Source organism: Falco punctatus (assembly GCF_963210335.1).
Source record: "Falco punctatus genome assembly, chromosome: 4".
NCBI lineage: Eukaryota > Metazoa > Chordata > Aves > Falconiformes > Falconidae > Falco > Falco punctatus.
Window position 1 is genome coordinate 91,582,869 of NC_137583.1, and position 21,567 is coordinate 91,604,435.

The 21,567-nt window shown below is 41.1% G+C and overlaps 1 protein-coding gene across 3 annotated transcripts in view; it reads right to left on the reverse strand.

Annotated features, from left to right (window-relative positions):
- Positions 1 to 21,567, reverse strand: part of POU6F2 (POU class 6 homeobox 2) — a 319,374-nt gene that overhangs the window by 99,590 nt on the left and 198,217 nt on the right. For all 3 annotated transcript variants that reach the window (XM_080382151.1, XM_080382150.1, XM_080382149.1), the window contains one exon: positions 1,839 to 2,140. In XM_080382151.1, the coding sequence (XP_080238277.1) occupies positions 1,839 to 2,140 (302 nt within the window). The remainder of the gene's footprint in view (positions 1 to 1,838; positions 2,141 to 21,567) is intronic.

Below are 21,567 nucleotides of genomic sequence, written 5' to 3' on the forward strand. Positions count from 1 at the left end.
GTCTCCTTCCACTTCTGTTGGGTCTGCCCCATCCAGACTGCCCTCCGAAGGGCCGCTGTGGGGATGAGCGTGCTGAAGACAGCAACGGGCCAAGGTATCTCCATGAAAACATGGGCACTGGTACCTCCTATGCAAGGTTTTACTTACTTTTGTTGTAATTCTGCAAGTGAGGTGTGACCCTGAGAAGCTAACAGTGGAAAGTGATTCTACTAGCCTGTACCTGCAGGTCACAGATGAGGCTGGAACCACTCAAGTTCATTTGAGATTCACACTGGAACCAGAGGCTGTACAATAGCTGAGACTTCTGATTCAGTGTTAGTACAAGCCTCTTGAGGTATGTTCAATGAGATAATTCCCCTTCTTGCCTACCCCAACGTTAATTTATGCGCGCATTTGATTTGTTTGGAAAACTGAATGCCTTCTGAAGCACAGTGTTTAGCAGGCAGTTTTAGCAACACATAGTGTATACAGTTAGTGTGCAAACATTACAGCTGCACCAAGACAATAAAATGTAACAGAAGCTCCTCTGGAAATATTCCTGTCTCTGTATGCCAATAATCTGCATACTAAAGAGCCCCAGAGCACTCACTAGCATGATAGACTGGACATTAAGTGGTGCCTAAGTAGCCCTTAAGACAATACACAGAAGAAGCTCTAGAAACATTATACTTTACTGTAAGAAAAAGCCCAGGAACCAAGATGCATCTCTTGTGGACTTTTAAGTCTATTATCTAAACCATTAAAAAATCAGATTTGATGCAATTTAGTTGAAGCTTAGATTAATGCAGGTTTAACTGGTTGACCACATGGCAAACACAGCTTCTTGTAAACCAATTCCCTTAATTGTTTGGAAGTGGATTTTTTAATTATTAAGCTAATGCAGTTTAATGTCTGCAGGAAATGGAGCTGAATCCATCAGTGCAGATAACACCTTTAAAGTGGGGTCTCAGAATTTAGGGAAATATATGAATAGAGAGTTTGCTGGTTTCTAAGTGCACTTCCACTGTCCAGTGAAAGAGACTCTGCTCACTTCACAGACTATGCTGGTGTGTATTCACAATCATACTTGTGGGTACAGTCAAAGCTGTTCTTGCAGGACATGAATACAGCATGACACTGGTAGTGCAAGAACACCCAAGTATAAGAAATCAGGACCACTGGATCAGAGCCCTCCTGTTTCTGCCTGGCAATTCCAAGATGGGCAGAGCCCAGCATCAGTGCGGGTGCCATTGCTGACGGTTCATTTAGAAACATCTGTGTCATTGGAGGGAGTATCTAGGAAAGGCATTATCTGGCATTCTTAGCTTTGGAGTCTATACTGAGACTCTTAACAAAAGTATTTTATTCTTAGCAGAATAAACGTTAGGACTGCGATTTCAAGAGGAAGGATAACCCATCCACCCTTTGCACACATCCACCACCAGAAGCTCCATTTCTTTTAGGGACAGCCAGGATCATCTGCTAATGAACAGCTGATTTTGCTGTCCTCATAAGCTACCACGAAGGGTCACTGCTGGGCAAATGCCATTTGTGAAAGTTGCATGCTGTATCTGTGGAAAAAATTAGTTTTCTATGTGTTCTGTGATATGGACTTTAAGAGCAAAAGATGTTTACTCTTCAGAAAGCAGAAGACTGGGACCATCATTAGTTATGGTTTTCTGGCTTATCAGGTCTTTTAGCTGTTCTGAGCTGCATGCCTGCAAAGATTAACTCATTCGAGGTGGAATTTCCCAGCCTGTATGGTCAGAAGGTGTAACCTTCACTTGATCTCCCCTCGTGGTGGAAGAGTATGCACTTTCTTGTGTTAGACTGTTACAGATTTGTACAAAGTGTCCTACCTGCAATGGATTTGGTGAAGTAAGAGGAGATGGAAGGCCATGCCCTGGTGACTGGCTGGGTTTCTGAGGGGAGCTGGAGGACTGTGGGGCTGGAGGTGGTTGGCTCTGGCTTTGGGACTGTGTTTGGTTCTGCTGCGGTGGTGCTGACGGCTGTGGCTGTGGCTGCTGGGTCTGCTGGGGTGGCTGTGGAGTCTGTGCTTGCTGACCTTGCTGCTGCTGCTGGCTTTGCTGCTGCTGCTGTTGATGCTGGAGCTGCTGAAGATGCTGAAGCTGTTGAAGCTGGGAGTTCAGGGATGAGGTAGCTGTGAATTGAAGAGAGGGAAGGGAGTTATGTAGGTTTCAGTAATACCTACTGTGTTAAAGATATTCTGGATTAAATTCTGGTTCTGTTACACTGTGGGGCTCACTGCCCACTGAGGGCAGCTGTCCTCAGGCTTCAGGCCATGGCAGGAAACACATTCCCGACAATAACAGCCTGTGGTTCTGCCAGTGCAGTTCTGTGGTAAGAGTCAGACTGCATTTGAGGCAATGAAAGTAAAACTTTGGAAGCGCTACAGCTCTGCCCACAGGACAGGCAGCACAGCTGACCAGCAATCTTCGCTCAGACAAGCTTACCAATGAAGTCAGTGGGAATTTTGCCTGCCTAGAGGAGAGGTGAACAGGGCATCACTGCACACAGCCTAGCAAGAACTCATAACATGAACTGGTGCTGTTACATAAACCATTGTTGTAAAATAAAGGACACTCTGAAAAAAACTTTAAACAGCAGGTGTCAGGAAATAATATATTCAGCTGTGAAATTTCTTGTGCAATGCATAGGTAGCAAAAATACCCAATAAAATGTGCGCGTGCCTGAAATCAGAACCCCTCATCATTCACATCTAAAAGCCATAAAGTTCCTCTTGTGAAACAGGGTGAAATTCTGTCCACCTGCACTGCTCACGTACTCCTGGTACTAAAGGTCTGTCGTGTTTTGCTAGCACGTGCTCCACACATGAGGCTTGGAAAGTGGTGGCTCACATCAACCTGCAGGCACCGAGCAGCAAACTTTATCTCCCAGAGACACCTTCAAATTGACTAGGGCATTCCTTAAATTCAGGAAGGTAAGAATTGTGCCACAGGGGTGCCACTAAGGAAGAACAGCTTTAAGCAGCAGCCAGAACATCAGAGGAGCGTGGTGCTTTGGGTTATGGCCCTGAAGTCACTTGGGTCTCCGGCCTTACCCACTATAATCAACATCTTTGGGGTTGCATTAAATGGCTATAAGATCCCAAGAGGAACAGCTTACAAGGTTATTGCACTATTTTGCACTCTGTATACTGCTTTGATAACACCACTCTGTATTCTAATTTCCAACAGGAGAAGCCAAAGTAAACTGGGAATGAATCAAATCTGTTATTTCTAAAATGGCATTCAGATTTCATGGCCAGAAACTCTGTTCATGAAATTATTTGTGGATTGGCAGATAAAGCCAAGTCATCTCCAGTTTCTTTTCATGCCGACATCCCTATTGCAGCTTTCTAGATGTCTATGCCCTGGGGATGAACCTGAGGTCTTGGTACGACTTATTAAATCGATGAGCCATAAACTGGAATAAGCAAAGGAAAAAAGAAAACAGAAAAAAATGAGGCAGAATGGGTAAGCCAGAAAAGTCTGTATGAAGGAAAACTAAAAGGCTTGGGAGGAAGAGCTGCTGGTCATCCATTCCTAACTTAGAGCTGCTCTAAATTTTCTTTCACCAGAGGCAGGAACCAAACTACAAATATGTCTTTACAAGAATTATAGCTATGTGTATGTGACTTCAACAAAGAACTTGAATAATGCAGAGAAGGAGGACTGATAACACCAATATATTTCCATCAGGAAAGTTACTGATGAAGTTTTGTGTTTCAACATAAACCACACATGGTATCTCATGCAAAATAAATCAGCCTGGAGAAGTAAGGGAACACTCACATCAATTCCTCTATCAGAACTCATACCTAAATGCCCCAAAGACAAGGGGGAAGTAAGTGGAAATACAATCTAAAGCATATGAGAACAAAGAATGGAGAAGGTGTGTATACAAGAAAGCAACTGCATAGACAAATATTAACCATAGCATGAAGCACTTCAGATGGCAAGGAATACTATTCACCAGTTCTATCTGTAGGTACATACATACACAGAGGCAGAAAGACCCTTCCCATTCCCATGATGAAAAAACTAATCTAGACCAGTTCTTGTGCAGGTCATTTCCTCACCTGTGACAGTTTACCAATCTGGACTAAGCATTGATAACCAAGACTTCAAATACAACAGGCCCTTACTGCTTCCACAGACTCCTATATAGGAAATAATGTCACAACACCCCACAGAAGCTAACTTGTAACCCCCACGGCTCATAGACAGGAACGAGGGGTTGTTTTATAGCCTGTGTGAACAACTGGACAGGATAAGACAAGACTTTCTCTATAGCAAAGTAGATACAGCAGGGTTTTTTGTACTGTAATGGTCCCCATTTTTCCCCCACAGGGCACTCTTAAAGGCCATGGCTTGGAAGAATGGAATTGTCAGAATGCCATACACTCTATGTAGGGCGCTGGGTCATGTAGCAGGGGACAGGAATTTGAGGCATAGAGCAAGCCATCTACTGAAATATTTTTGGAGCACAGAATATGTCTGGCTCCTTGAGGTATGCCTTTCAGCTAGAATCTGCAATATATGGTCAATAATTAAGAGAATGCTGAAAGTATCAATCTGAGATAACGAGGTAATATAGGATGGAGGAATCACTGTGATTCCAGGAACACAAAAGTGTAAAAAAAGGTCAGCACTAAATTTTTATTAATGCTCTTATGATTGAACTTACCATATGCAAAAAAAAATGTCTGTTCATAGAATACTAAAGACAACAGCATCACTGCCTGGACTTCTTAAAATTGGTGACAGGTAAGACATGAGGAGAAGGGTAAAAAAGCCCAAAGTGTAAAATCAATGAAAAATAAACATTAGCAAACAAATGAAGGGGTGGTTACGTTATAATGCAAAAAAGCTTATTGTTTTGTGTGTTTGCATATGGCTCAGAGCAATCAGAAGAGTATTATTTAATAATTATTAGTACTAGTGTTCCCCACAGAGCATGCAGTTTTTCTTCCCAGATGCTTTCATTGAAATGTTGTCAAACGGTGATATAAGTAGCCTTGCAAAATTAGAGTCTAAAGCACAGATACAGAAATAGTACTGATCTCTTTGTTTACCAATGGACAAAAATACACACTTAAGGAATTGTGGTTTTACTTAAATGTATGAATGTGTCTAAGAAAGAAAGATTATATTGTTGCATGTGTTGGGATTTACTTGATAGAACAGTTATCCTAATGGTGTAGGCCTCAGTTTCATTAACAAGTCATGCTTTCGGTCAGCTGTTGAATTACATTCTTAAAAATCAAATATTCATTAAACTTCCATTCTCCACAAGACCAATACTCTGTTAAATGGACATTTTGATTTGCGCATGCTTTCTTCTGCCAATACATAAAACAAGGGACAGAATCCAGAGGGAAGAAAAAGAGGGGGAAAAAAGCCTCAAGAGCTTTTTTACAACCTAAAATTTTGCAGGTTCAGGTCTTACTGAGCTGCTAATGTAACTGATGTCATGGAATCACAGAATGGTCAGGGCTGGAAGGGGTCTCTGGAGACCATCTAGTCCAAGCCCTGCTAAGGCAGGTCACCTACAGCAGGTTGCAGAGTCACGTCCAGGCAGGTTTTGAATGTCTCCAGAGGAGGAGACCCCACGGCCTCTCTGGGCAGCCTGTGCCAGGGCTCAGTCACCCTCAAAGTGAAAAAGTTTTTCCTCACATTGAGAAGGATTTCCTGTGTTTCAGTTTGTGCCCGTTGACCCTTCTCATATCACTGGGCACTACTGGAAAGATCCCAGCCCTGTCCTCTTGACAGTTACCCTTAAGACATTTGTGGACATTGATAAGATCCACTCTCAGCCTTCTCTTCCCCAGGCTGAACAGCCCCAGCTCCCTCGGCCTTTCCTCATCAGGGAGATGCTCCAGCCCCTCATCTCTTCGTAGCCTCCGCTGAACCATCCCCAGCAGTTCCCTGTCTCTCTTGAACCGGGGAGCCCAGTACTGGGCACAGCACCCCAGATCCAAATGGCCGTCACCATGGGGAGATAGGAATGTACCCTTACTTCTCCAGATGTCAAATGGCCATTGCCAACGTACTTCTGTGCACCAACAGTGTGAGGAGGTGCAATCACTCAGGTGAGCTGACTTGTCCAATCAATGAAGAGGGTCAGAAGCTGACTTGGAAAACATCGAGTTTGTAAGTTCTGCGGGTATGCCTGGCATTCCCAGATAATGGCTCTTTTTAATTCACCATCTAGGAGTACAAAAGCTTTGCGTTCAGTATTGCTCAATACTTGAATGTTGGCTGATGCAGGAATATCAATATCTGTACCATTCCCTTTTGTACTGGCAATGCACTCGTTCTTGCTGGGGTGGGAGGTAGTACCTCAGGGAAGATTTTGTGGATGGAGAAAAGTCACTTCACAGAAAAGTTTCCAAGTTCATTTCCAGCAACTGCACAAAATTATTCAAATAACTTCTTGTCTTTTCATATAATTCCTTTAAAAAGCCTCTCCGGAGCCTACTATCATGCTGAGCTATAAATTGCTGTGAAGTGGCTTAGTGAGGTATGACTGTTTAATACGCTGTTGCTAAACAAACAGATAGGGAATGGGAAGAAGGACCATCAGATCAGACAAGGCTTTCCCAAAGCCACGCAGTAGGTATCCCGCAAAGGTGGATTTAGGGCTCCGGATCATGCCTGCAGTCTGGTGTTCATGCTGCCTGATTGCACTGCCTCTCACAATGTGTGTATATCCACAGCAGGGGTTGTGTCATATTATTGTTTGTAATCAAATCCAACCCAACTCCCAGAGCTTGCTTGCATAGCTCATCCATTATGAATCGTATACCTGTCTAGCATTTGTCACTTGCTGCAGAGCTTGGAGCCTGATGGAATTTCAGGTGGTACAACAGTGCTATGCCTGCATGTATAAAAGATAACATGCACTGCCTACCTCACAGGAATCTTTTTATGACTTACTGGCTAACAGCTGGGTAAAACTTTGACATATGTAAGTGAGAAGTACCTACTTTCTTTCAAAACTGCAAGAATTTGAAAGACTTTCTTTCAAAAATGCAAGAATTAAGAAGGCTTGGGAAAAATGGCAAAGAGTTCTTCCTATGGTTAAAAAAGACAACATAAAGTACATAATTTTAAAAGAGAGATAATCAACTAAGAACACATGCAAGCTGTGAAAAGCTGTGAGGAAAATCCACAAAAGCTGTGTGACATTTCAACTTTCCTTAAGAAAAATAAGTGTTGAATATATATACCAGGTATCCAAGAAGACAGTAAGAAGAACTAACACCTACAAACAAACAGTGGCATAAGGGGTCTTCAAACTTATTAACTATGATTTCTTGATTGCTGTGCTGCCATGGCAAATTTCGCAAGGGGTCACCCCACCTTTTATGATCCTACATTAAGCGGATTACGCTTAGCCACAGTATCAAAGCATTTACATTAGAATAATATCATGTATCTTAACATGTATATTATGGAGTAATATTAGAATAATATGGAGTTAAGTGGTGCAAAAGAACAGTCCAGAGGCAGAAAAAGCAAACCTCCTGATGCCTCAGATCACCTATTTCTGTACTTGTCACAGACCTCAGACTACTTGAAGGACTTACAGAAAGCTATGAAATAAGGAAACACCTTAGGAACTAAGGGATACCTTAGGCACAACGCTGCTATGCATTTACAATATTTATGGAAAGTGTCTTTCCATGTTGTCCTTGTATCTTCTGTTCCTCTGCTGGTTTCCCACACAGGAAACTGAAATGAAACTAAAATGCCCCTCTGTCAAGCACAGTGGTGCGATAGAAGAATTCACTTCTGATGCAACCATGCTGAAAGAAGCAGTCTGATCCATGGCAGGGAGAATGACTGGATCGTTTTCTTAGTGGAAAAACTGAAAAGGCTGTCTTCAAATCCCAATCCTGATTGTATTCGCTGAAAGTAGTATCAACTGCCTGCTGCCTCTGGCTAATATATTACTGCATAAGTATGGGAATGGCTCTGGTTATATTTTAAATAAAAATATACATCGTAAAGTTCAATCACATTTCTATAAAATGCAAGGAACATAAGTAACCCCACATACACAATGTAAACAATGTAAAAATTAGGACTCTTTTCACCTCTCATTCACAATATACACTCAGATTATTAAGACCTCTACAGTGCTTGGCAGAAGATCAAATTAATGTTCAGGGATTCAATTTGTATCTATAATCTGCTCTTGTGGATAAGCTTCACATAATGTCTGATTTATTTTATTAATGTTTTGTCTATGCTTGTTTTTGTGTAATAAAGGAAGAAGGGGTAGGAGGAATAAGACAATTTTAGTCTGCAAACTGTTGTGCCACTCTATCCACGTATTTACATAATTGCATAGATGTTCTTCAGTGCCTTGATACAATGTACAATGGACTAAAAAGGAGAAAATCATACATTAAACCTTTTCCTGTTTGACTGAGCACAGAACTTGACTGCCATTTCAAGGGCCTAATGCCTTTTTCCACTTCCCCAGTAATGGAGAATGGATTTGCATTGCCTTAAACTGAAAAGTGTAACTAACTTAAGCATCTGGGCTTGCGTTTGAACTGACGTGGCCCACTTTGTTTTTCCACCCTGTTGTTTCTCTTCTAATGAGGTATATGCCTTTCTTTTCTTTGAAACAGATTTCTAAAGATTGAATACACAACGCTGAACATTCTAATGCAAGCCTATGTTTACACTCTCTCCCTCCTGGGTAATGAGGGGTAGGTTAGCCAAATAGCCAACGTGGTTTTGCATACGCTTGAATTTTCTTTTTGAGAGCAAAATGTGAGTTGTTTTAAATATGTTAGCATCTTCTTTGTGGGAAAAAAAGGAAGGGTTGGACTTGTGGGTGAAAAGATTAGTAATGGGATACAGAGCATGTTATTTCTAAATCACTGGTTCAAATCCAGTCTAGGTCAATACAGGGAACAAAAGTCATTGCACTTTAATGGTGCTTTTGAGTGCTTTCTACCTTATAGAAAATGTATTATATGTATAGAAGATGTATTCACACATAGATGCCCACAGAGAGCCTGCATTGGAAGCAGTCTGCCACAGAGTCAAGGTAACAAATTGATGGTCTCCCAATACCTATTAGGAAGATCATAAAGACTATGGCCTTGGATGGCATCAATTGACATCTTTATTTGCACTTTTCAGCAGAGAGGCTAAGGATAGAAAGAGTAAGGAGACCAAGTCATCTTCTCCTTCCTAAAGGTGATCCCTCAAGGTTACAGCTGCAGAATGCAGACAGGGTTATGAGGAGAAACTTGCACTGCTAGTCCTCCTCTGTACCAATTCTGCAGATAAACACAGGGCTTCACTTTCTACTGTTGTCATATCCAGCATCTTTCATGAGCACTAAATTCACTTTAAAGAATATAGGCAATAAAAAGGAAGTATTAAGAAGGAAACCATCATAATTTATATGGTGCCTGTGGTGTCTCCACATTTTGATGAGTACTGGAACATCCCTGAAAAATGATCCACTGCATTAAATAAATCTGACATTTTTTTCCCTTACCAAACCTTAAAATGTACAATAATCCACTAAAATCTTAAGGGGGGCGGTGGGGAGAAGAAAAAGTTGTTGTTCTATGCAGAGAGCTTGACTAAGTTACAGGGCAAGTATATTTGGAATACTTCCCATTTTAAGGTAATCTAGGGGCTATTTTCCTCTAGTTTATGACAACACTCTGTGAGTAAAGTTCCCTGAGTGTATTGTAAAAATTGCATTAACCTATTTAAAATGCCCAAAGGCAAGAACAAGCTGGAGAAATTAGACTTTAATAAGCCATTTGCTTCCTCAGCTCAAATGGGACCTTAGGCCTCATATTGTACAGATGGCTGAAACATTAACTGGAATCAGGGTACCATCAAGACACAGGGGATCAATCAAGGAATTCTCTTGGGACTCTCATTCAAAGACAGGCAATTAAAAACCCACCATAACATAGTCTGAGGGCAATGTAAGTGTTTGAATACCAAAGGCTGGGTGTCAAGCAAGTGATGTTTAGATCTGGTAAACTCTGAATTTTACCAGCCTGGGGTGGTTTTTTGTTTGGTTTTGTATGGTGTTTTTTTGGTTTTGTTTTGGTGTTTGGTTTTTTTTTTTTTTTTTGGTGAAAACACGACTCTTTGAGATCAGGGGGCAGGATCTTAACATCAAGTCCTTATGCCAGATAAAAGCAGTTTTCTAGTTACAGAGAGCAGGACTGGTCCCAGATTGTCTAAGAAGAGAATAGTGTTGGAATGGAAAATCAAATGGAGTGGCATGGTATTCCTACAGATCGTATTTCCAGACCATATTGAGCCCATAAGAACATTCCTATGGATCAGAATTTAAGATAACCTCTCATTTCTTGGGAAAAATTTTACAGGACTCCTTTGAAAGAAACTAATCGACAGAGACAAAATTATCATCTAAAGGCCAACAGAGCTCGATTTAAAATCTCAGAGCTGCAGAGATGTGACAGGGAACAGATGAATGACACAAAGAAATGAAGTTTGAAACAAGTCTGCTGACTCAGAGGACGATGACCATGACTCATAATGGACACCAGAAAAAGGCTGGGCACTCTTTGCACAACCTTTAATAACAGGAACTGCAGCTTATTCTTTTCCCCTCCTTGTCTCTTTCAAATGCTCTAATATTGATGATAACCATAATTTCCATGGCTCTTATGCAAAGTGTTTGACGTGCCTTGAAGTAGCAATGCTTGTAGAAAAAGCTGTGCAATGACATATGGCCCCAGGAGCTTTGGAAGAGGTTGTGCCGAATCCTGTCCTGCAGTTCAGAGAGCCATGGGTGCCCAGACCACCGGGTGCCCTGCCATTTCTGCTGGCAAGGGGACTATGTGAGGCTCTGGGGCAAAGTCTTGTCAAGAGGAACTGGCTGAACTGCCTGGTGGCTTCAAAGGGTGATTTTGCATTCTTGCGGATAACAGATCTGCAGTTGCATCTTCTATAATTGTTTATGGCAAACGGCTCTTCTGACAAAGAAATATTTATCCAGGTATAGCTTCAGCAATGGTCCTTTGAAGATCAGGAATTATTAGAAGTCTCTTCAAAGAGTCTTTGAAGTGAGTCATGTTTCCTTAACTAAAAGTGAAGCTACTGTAAGTAAAATGCACTGTGTTTTTGTGCATGTGTGTGTTTGGTTTTTTTAAACAATACAATCGAATAGCGGATCAAAGTGTTTGTAGTTTAAAAGGTTGGCCTTGATGCTGAGCTCATGGAAGTGTCCGGAGAATGACAAAGGGCAATATCACTTTCCCCCAGCCTCAACTGAGTGAAGCAGCAGAGGGTACTGTGCCCACCAGGTGACTTGGTATGACTGGTTGCTTTCATCTCTCAGACTCTCATTATATCTGCATTTCTATCATTTTAGAGTTCCAGTCTGTTCTGAAAGCTGGTAGACCTGAGACAACTCTGTTTTCTATTAAGAATTCCAAGATTCAAGTAGCTGCAAATTCTGTTCCAAGTGTGCAAATTCCATCTAGGGAAGTTAGCTGAGCAGCATGAGAACAGGCCATGGAATGACTCAGAAAACAGCAATGTGTACACTGTAAGGAGAAAGGGAAAAAATGCAGCCCAGTATAGCCCTTCCCTTTACAACCAATAAAACTACAACAGCAAGGTCAAGATCCACGTGCAAGAGTGGCAGTTCTACCTTGCTGCAAAGCCGCGCATGCAAATGCTCTGCTGGAGCACTGACTTAGGCTTCAATCTTGTTAACAACGGGCCCCGTGATCCTCAACATAGCTTTGAACTTCTGGTTTTACCAAGCCATGAAAAATTAAAAATGGTAGCAACAGGGTGAAAAAGGGGGGGAAGAGAACAAAAAAAAATATGTGGCCTGATCCTGCAAGGGATGTAATGCTCTATGTCCCTGTGCAGCTCCCAGGGACTGAAAGCCATTCCTCACCAGCTGGGACATATACGCAGTACCATGTGGAACATGGCATTCTTCATCAGTCACTGAAGAATAAAAATGAGACTAAAAAACTTTCTCTAAGTGACACAAGTTATTGCTTAATAGCTGTGGTACAGGAGCAATCTTGAGCATAGGTCACTGGGTTGGTGAGGAGGTGCTGCGCCAGGTGCTGTAACCTCAATATGTGAGCAGAAGATGGAGGTGTTCTTTCTTTAGATAAGGGATCAATGCAGAGAAACTACGCAACTCCTGCCACATGAGAAATTGTAGAAGAGCTGGCAAGTGAACTCTAATTTGGTAATCTGTCACACCGCAAGCCATTCTTGAGTGTATGTACCACTAGTAAGGTATATTCTGCTTGCCTGCTGTTGACTCACAGTAGCTCTATTTTGCTGTCTTCAAGAATCTTCCATGATCTTTATTATTTGCTACGCATAGATAAGAATGGTTGTATTTAGTTGCAGGCATTTCAAAACACACCACAGCATCTGCAGCTATTCTCTTTTTGCAAGCTTTAAGCCAGCTACAGGTCCATTTAAGGTGATCTGCCCATGTTCCTTTTCCTAGTTTTCTTATTTTACTTGCAGAAAGATTAAAAACCAAGTTGAACATTAGGTGAGCAGCTGTTCTGGACTCTGCAGCTGGTCATCTGCTGCGGATGGCCTGAGAGCTCATGCTTAATTTGCAGTAAAATGAGGGAGGCTGAATATCAGATTTCTCTTCTGTCCCTACAGCTCATCAGCCAAACATGTTGCCGCTTCAGGTGCTAATCCTAGCTCGGCTGCGCTTGGCATCCATCACCACCGCACAGCGACAGTGTATTAGCTGCTCTTTGAGTGCTCATGTGCTTCCACCTGCCTAAATTTCCTGCCCACTGTTGAAATTAACCACCTTGTTATTCACAGAGATCAACTACTCATCAGTAGAAAATCTGGGTGGGAGAGCTGGGGAGAAGATTTCACAGGCACTCCCCATTCAGGGGCTGTGAGCTCAGCCACACTCCTGTGACATTATGAAGCTCCATCCACAGCTGAAGAGAAGGGCTGGGGAGCCCAGAAAAGCAGCCGACAGCTCTGCCCCGCCGATGCACTGTCCGCTCCAGGGCTTTCAAAAGGACATCAGGAACCTCCATGCTGTTTGATATTCCATGCATTTTTGTACACCACATAACAGTTAATGGCAGGCCTTTGAACAAATTGCATCTAGGTCTTACCTTAGCTACTAAGCTGCTTCTTCAAGGTTAATTATTTTTAATTTGAAAGGGATACACAGCAATTAATAAAAGAACTTCCATTTAAATAATGCATATACTTACATGGAGCAGGAGTCCCCAGTTATAGAAAGGGAACAAAATCCACAGGATGAATTTACAATTGGCCAAAAATCTACTTAAAAATAATTTCCTATTTCTGTCCACATATTCAGTCAGAACAGAATGTTGTTGCCCTTTTGATGCAGTAACTAGTACCTTATTGCCTTTATCAATGAAAATACTTGCTTTCGCAGACCAGATAAGGGAAGAAAAGTTGAATTTGGTTGCCAACCAGTAATTCTCAAAAAACCCTCACAGGAAACAAGTCTTTGCCTTCCTTAAGGCAACATTGCCTTAATTTTAGTATTCAGGATAATGAAATATTTTAAATAAGTGTTTAGGTCTCATCAGCTGCATGTGTTTAGTTATACCAAACCTGAATGATGCTACAAAACATTATTCTCATTGTCATCTCCAGGTTCTTCAATCTTTTAAACAAACTCAATAATGTGTTAATGCACACACACACACAAAAAAGTGTTTACCAATGCACTAACACTGTTATTAAAGGCACTTGCTGTTAAAGTCATCCTGAGAACTGTAATAGAATCCTGCAGAACTTGCTCTAAAAATAGAGAAAATTCGCAAGATAATGTATCCTAATATGTATATTTTATTCATCCTATAGAAATGTACTGGCAGTAATGTAACTAGGTTGTGTGAGTTTCCATAAAACAATTAATAATTTTCACTTCAGTTTTTCTTCTATTGTATTTAACCTTTTCATAAAATAACATAGGAGCTGACTTTTAACTGTAGAGAATTAAGAACATTTTGAAGATAATGAAAACATTGGTCATCATGTGAAATTTATTGCTAATGTAACAGGCACAGACAAAGATATTTGGTGGGGGCAGGGTGGTTGAGGGCAAGGGGAGAGAGTTTACTGTTCACAAATTTCCTTGCTTGTGAAATTAGTGGGTTTCTCATCCTCCTGAGGAAGCCCACTGAGAAGTGTAAGTGAAAATATGACATAAATACTAGGCAAACACCGTTACTAGATTTACTGAGGTAACTCCAAAGTCAATTAAATGGAGATGAGCTTGTTCCAATATAGTCTATTTAAATGAAAAGCCTAGACCATTCAACAGTACAAAATAAAGAAACACATGTCAGTGCTGATACAAGACCTAGCTTTTTGCTTAAATTGACTTCTGATTTAAAAAGTTAGAGGCAAAAATGCTTCTCAAGTGGGATGAACTATCTATCATGGCAGCCCTGAGAACAAAATTTGGCACAGTTAGTGCACACGGAAATCTGAAACCACTACTTTAGATTTGTTTTGCCAAGTTTTAACTAAGTAGATGCAAAAAACTGTTCCTTTCATTTTCAGTGCCAGGTATTTTGTCTTTACTCTGTTGATTTTAATAGCTCGCTCAGAAGCTTGGAAATGAACGTTTCTTCCATCATCAATTTAAGACCTTTCCATTTGCCAGCTATGGATGTTTTTTCTACTGTGTGTTTTCAATGAAGCTGAAATTAATATGGTTCCCTTTGATTTTCCATTCAAGCGCCAGGGAGCATGGGGCAAACTATGCTTTCATCTCCATCCTTGAGACAGAGCCAGGGCCACCATCATGTGACCACAACACTCCTTCTTTTCCCTCTCTCCCACAATCTTCCAAAAAAAGGTAGTTTTTGGACTCATTTTTGTCTATACCTGGAAACACCAGCTCTACAGGGGTCCCAAAGCATTGTATAGGGAGGGCAATTCCTATGGCCATCACCTCCAGCTGTTCAGCTGCTGTGTCTCTCATACAGAGCCCTCACTTTGAGCAGATATGGCCCCAAAAGCCTCTTTTTCCTACCAGCTGTAGACATTTACTTCTTTATAGCTCATGGAACTATGATGGCACCCCGGAAATCCTCACCTTTGAACAGGGGACTGAAGCAAGTGCAAATTTGGCTAAACATTATTGTCAGAAAGTCTTATTCATGTGATTCTGGGCAAAAGCAGTTCTGTAAATTCCTGCCTTTGTTTTTTAGCAAACATTTAGGGATTTTTTTTTTTTTTTTTTTTTTGCCAATAGCTACCCAATCATTAAAGCTGATGAGAAATGCATCAGAAAAACACCTACAAAGGCAAGACACATAAGTGAAGGCAAGAGCTCTTTAAACAATCATCCAGTGCAACACATTTCATGATGGGGCTTGTAGCTGACAATTTTATGTATCTTGATTATGGAGCACTTGGATTTCTGGGTCATAAAGAAACTAATACCAGGTAAGCATCTTATGCTTTAATGTTTTGCACTAGAAATTAAGAGGGGAAGCCAAGAACATAAGACCTCTGATGTCTGTGAATCAACACTGGTCCATGGACCAATACAGACAAACCCAAAATTTCTACCTCCTTTTTTTTTTTTTCAAGCAGCAGTATTCTTCAATTTGTTAATTCGAATAGCCCTTAATTATCTTGCAGAGTGAAATGACATCTGACTTCTTAAAATCATAATGCTAAAAGCATTGCTGATTTAACTAATGCTGCAATGATTTTCAGATTTGATCATAGTATATCCACAAAACAGATAAGCTTTAGATGCCTTCATGATTTCTGCCACTTCTGTCAGCTATGACTGGGAGTGGCCTTTTTGCCAGGTACTGTCTGATGGGTGCCTTGCAGACCTGCATCTCACTTGTCTGAGACGGCTCAGTTTGCCCCCTGCCGTAACAGCACTCTAGTGAAATAGCTCTGAGAAGACCATGGAGAGAATGTGTGAGGCACCGTGGGTGTGAATACAGAGCACATGCCCCAGAGCAGCTCCCTGCAGAGATTCAGAAGAGTGCCCTCGGCTTACGTCCTAGTCTGCAACTTTAACCTCCCTGCAGAACACTTCCCTCAGAAACCATTTTCATAATTTCTAATCACTGCCAAATGTTTGATTTCAGGCTGTTTAAGGGATCAAACCTTCTGGTGGAAAATAAAATAAATAACAGTCAAAGCATCAGACAAAGAAATTAGTTATAAATAATTAAACCTGCTGTACTGATATATACTATTCCCACCGGGATGCTGTGCTTCCAAGATGGGCAGCACAGTTTTCCTAATCAAGGAAAGAAAAAAAAAGGGGGAAAAAAAAAAAAGGAAAAAAGAGGTCCTGTATGACAGAACAAATCAGACCAGAAACAGGGACTGTTTGTCTTATGGATGAAGATCAGCACCTGGGAATCCACTTCCTATTCCTGAACCTACCATACACGCACCACCTTGGGCACAGCAGTTAATCTCCCTGCCTCACCTTCCTGTCCTAGAAAAGAAAAGGACGGATAATAAACTTCACTTTCCTCACCACAGGAAGCTAAATTTGTGAAGTATAGCAATGTGTGTTAAAATCCTCAAAATGATGGGGGGTAACGATACACAAAGTTTTATTTCCACATGAAAATGATTGTTATAGAGCTACCTCCTACACTGTGTTAATGAGAGATAGATGGTTTAAAAGCACTCATTTGTTTTCTTTCTTCCTACTTTTTGATAATGCCTGAGTAATGCTTTTATTCCCAGCAGCTCATAAGACTTTTTGAGATCCCCAATAATAAGGATGTCTTTTTAAGATGAACTCTCTGCTCAGGCACATTTTAGGAACTTGTCTCACACCCAGCTTAAAGGACACCTCAAAATGAAAAACCATCCTGGATTTCCTGGAAGACTAGTACTTAGAGCTCATTGCACACCACTGTGAGCACCTCTGTCATCAGATACACACCGATGGAGCCAGCTAAACCAAACTAGCTAATGATAATAACAATAAAAATATCCACCAGAAAATTTCACCAACAAGATATCAGAGGCAATAAAGTGATTCCTGTGGTGCAGTAAGCTATGCCAAAGAAACAGGAGGATGACAAAAGAAAATGAAGAAAGGAAAACAGATTCAAGGGCGATAACTATAGGACCCGGGTGGGCTTGTTATGTGAATAGACTGCAGGTAACCACATCCTGCTGCTGCGATGCTTCATAAATTCTGTCGTCTTGTTAAGAGGCTGAAGACTACTGACCTCACTTCCTCTGCTAGTGAGACCATGTCCCTTTGTGCCCCGGCTTTCATTATGCTTATGCAATTTGAACCACGGTGTGAGCCTTCCTCCACCGATGATAACTGCCTCAATGATAACAAATTACAGAAGAACAAATGGGAAATGGAACTTCTCTCCCTCTCTTGTTCAACAGCCCCCTCTGTCCCTCTTCCTAACCCCTTGCAAAATAACTCTCAGGCTCTCAGGACCAGCGATGCTAAGGCTTGCTTGGTTTTGTTTCTGAATATATTAGAAAATATATATTAAACCCAGAAATATGAGTAGATTTTAAGATATTCACATATAGGTGTGACATCTATACACGCAAGAAAGACCTTCATGTGTTATGAAGCCTGTGCAGGCAACATTCAGCCATTTTGTTCACTAAGAACACCCAGCAAGGGTCAGAGAGCCAAAGAGAGAGCAGCCACGTGTGGTGTTTTGGAGGTACTCTCCAAGCAGTAAGCCTACACGAGCTGTATCCTCAACAGCTCTCCCTACTGCAGCTCAGAATAGGAGAAAAGTTACTCCTCTTAGCACTTCTAAAGAGAAAAACATGCAAAGGCAGCCAAGACCACATCCAGCCCAGCTGGCTACAGCCACACATGACCATGAAAATTCCAGAGAAAGGCAGGCCTGTGACTTGTCCTGTCCGTATTTTGTATCCTTTTCTTCCTAATCTAAAAAGACACAAGATGAATTGAGGCAGAGTCATCCCTTCCTTACACATGACAGGGCAGAAATGTTTTCACACCATAGAAACCACAGAAGCCTTGTTCATCATCTGCTACAGTTTTGAGCGGTCACTCACGTAAGTGTGTACCAAGGATGCACCTCTAAAATTTTTAAATATGCAACTTAAAAAAAAAGATCAGTGATTATTTTCTTTGTCTGTGAGACTAGCACCTTCCCAGTATTCACTGGCACTGGAAAAAAAAACCCCAAAAATTCAAACCCTCATAGATCCCTCCCTTTCCCTCAGACAACCTGTTGTCCTTAAAAGCAAAAAAACCTCCCAGTGGCCACCTCTTGCAGCTAGTGAACTACATTACAGATACACTTGCTGACTAGCCTTTAGTACCTCAAAGCAAAAATGCTGCAAATAAAAATATACAAATCCACATGGCTCATAAGAACAAACTCTTCTCTGAGTTTCACAGGGCAATGAGAACAGTGTCAGTGAATTTACACTTCTGAATCCAAGAGGAAGACATGGCCTTTACTTAGTTCTAAGAGCTTTTTGTCTTGTGGATCTGATGTTCTCCTTTCTTCAGTTGTGCCACTAACGCTGTGCTCGGTACTTGCTCTGCCACCCTTAACAGGTAACACAGCGGTTGTCTACAGAGTAGACTTACCATGCTTTCCAATAATAAGGGTATGCAAACTCTTAATAGTATGCAGAACAATAAAACTTGAAATAAAACAGTAAACCCAAAACAAAATACCATAGAAGCCTGAAAATCCTGGTTTCTTGCTGGCTTTCTCACAGCTCCTGCATGGGATCATACTCTTATTTTACTGTGTCGTCACTCTTATTATGCAAAGGTAACTTATATTTCACAATTCCATATTTTCTTTTCTACATTACAGGAGACCACATTAGAAGGCCACTGTGTTTTTTCAGACCTGATCTGTTCTGCCTTGCACAGTCCAGACTCCATCTTCCAAACTGGCCCTGCAGAGCCTTAGGCACCACCAGCAGCTGCTCTGCATGGCTGTTTGTGCCAGTGACACCACACTGTGCACAGGGCACTTAGGAGGACGATGCCAAGCTGCTGTTGATTTATGTCACCCTCCAAAGCCCCAAAGATATCACGGGCATCTATGGATTGCACGCACAAGCTGTTTCACAGCTGTATTTCTTTTAACCCCACCCTGCCCCAATTGTCTGTTTCCTCCATCCTTTTCCCCCCTCTTTCTCAAAACTATTTTCTATGGTCTTGCAGGAAACATAAACTTTTATTCTTCTTGGATATATTTTCATAAAAGAGAAGAAGAAGGGAAGAAGGAAGGGAGGAAAAGAGGAAGGGAGAGAGAAAGAGAGAAGGAGAGAAAGAAAGAAAGAGAGAAAGCGAGAAAGAAAGAAAGAGAAAAGAAAGAAAGAATGAAAGAAAAAGAAAAAGAAAGAAAGAAAGAAGTAACAGAGAACAGTAAAAACACAGAGTCAAATGTGAGTGGCACAGCTATAATTCTTTATGAAGCAGCAGGTAAGATTGATTGTCAAGGGTCAAAAGGCTAGGTCAAACTCCGCTCATTCGTCAGCTGAATGTCATTTTTGTTTTCCCTGTCACCAGATAGCTTTAAAAAAAATTGCAACTCCTTCCTCATTATCTGGGACTTGGCTCCTTTCCTGCCATCCAGTATTAATGAAACTGTGCTTCAAGCCTGGCCTTCATCTTTGAGGTTCTTCTTCATGTACTTCTTCCCTTTCTTAAGTACTACAGAGCGAGGACAATTTTAAAGATCGTTTTCTCGCACAGGGAAGTTGGAAAATTGCCAGTAGAGTGAGAATGATTTGAAAACATACGTGCAGTATAAACATCTGAATGAGCAAAAATGTCATTAAATCATAGCAGGTCCAAAGCCCACACAGCAAGGTAATTGTATCATAGTTAAATCTGTGCACCTCATATGGAACCCTTAAAAAACCAACATGATACAATATTTTGAAATCATTTATGAGGGGAAAAAAATAACTTTTTGTTATAATTACAAGCTATGCACCGCTAGAATAATGCTAATACTGAAATTATCCATCGATTTACTGTGAATATGATTTATATATGTCTGATTCAGATAAAACCATAACCAATAAATCCCTTAAAAAGAACTAAACATCTAAATTAATCAAAGTTAAATTACACCTATGTGGTGAAGTTTCAGCTGGCCTGAAATGGGATGCCATTTCAAGCCAGCAGCTGGTCACCCAAAGGATGCTTCCTCATATAAAACCATCTTGATTGAATGGTAAGTTTAGGTGCAATCAACCTCTTGTGCATTTATATAAAGGCAATACTCTTGTGTTTGTTGAGTGCTTTTCACAAAGGGATCTCAGGGCACATTACACAAATAATTAAACCTCACCTAAAGCCCATCCCTACAAGGACTGCCTCTGTGTTTAGAGGAACAGAATCAGGAACCCTTCGGTGACAGAATGAGAGGATTTACTAAATTAGTTTTCATTAAACACATTGCTGCACAGGGTGATTTAAGTATGTTGACTAATTGACATAATACCTCCTTTTAGCTAGAAAAATGACCTTTTAAAATATTTATAATCACTCTTGGGCAAAAATAACCTGAAATCCTGTGCTAAATCTGTATGGAATAACACTACACACTAGTCTAATTTCCCTGCACAAGCAAACAAAAAAACCTATCTGTGCGAACGGCATCTCAGATAGGAGATTCAAAATGTTTTGTGAAAACAAATCAATTTTAACCACAAACAGAAGGTAAAAATAAACGATAACTCAAAACAAAAAGGTTCTGATTCCAAAATACTTAGCGGACTATCCACCTACAGCTTGGGAGAGCTCTTCCAAGGCTCGGCTGCTGTAGGAACACAAGCTGTTTGCTTCCAACCACAGGTGGAAAATAATAGCCATTTAAAACATCCAGAATTTAGCTCATAGTAATGATGGATGAGGATAGCAACAATTAAAATTTGGATAGAGGGCTTGTCATTAAAATAATTTTGCTTATAACACTGTGTTTGACTGTACGCTGCTTTTCCAGCCATGTTACAGCGTAGGCATCCTTCTGTATGTGTGCTGCAGTGTGTCCGTACAAAACCTGGAGTGACACTGCGTCACTAATGTGGGAAGCAGCACTGTGGGATCAGGCCAAGTGCATGGATAAAAGTAACTGGAAAACAGAGTTGGGTGCTGTCTAGGAGAGCCTCTTTTCATTACATAAAATGACTGATTATGAGATCCCAGCTGGGTTTTGCATGGGGCCTTGTTCACTGAAATATTAATAGATGACATTTAGCTAAACAGTACAACAGAAGCATGATACTGTGCTGAGAACTGCCAGCATAAACACATTTTACTTCCTTGGATGAATACTAATTTGTAGCAAGCTGTTGCCAAACTGCCACGCTTTCTCCTGACAAGCTACAGACTTCTCTACTACCCAAGCTCTTAAGAATTACACAGCTCGGTTCTTTGGTCACATCTAGCACAGAAATTAGCCGGGGAGGCAGTGAGTCCTCTGTCACTCAGGTGGGAGCAGGGAGGATGGAGAAGCCCTTGCAGATGTAACACAGGCAGCTGCTTTCTTCAGTATCCTGG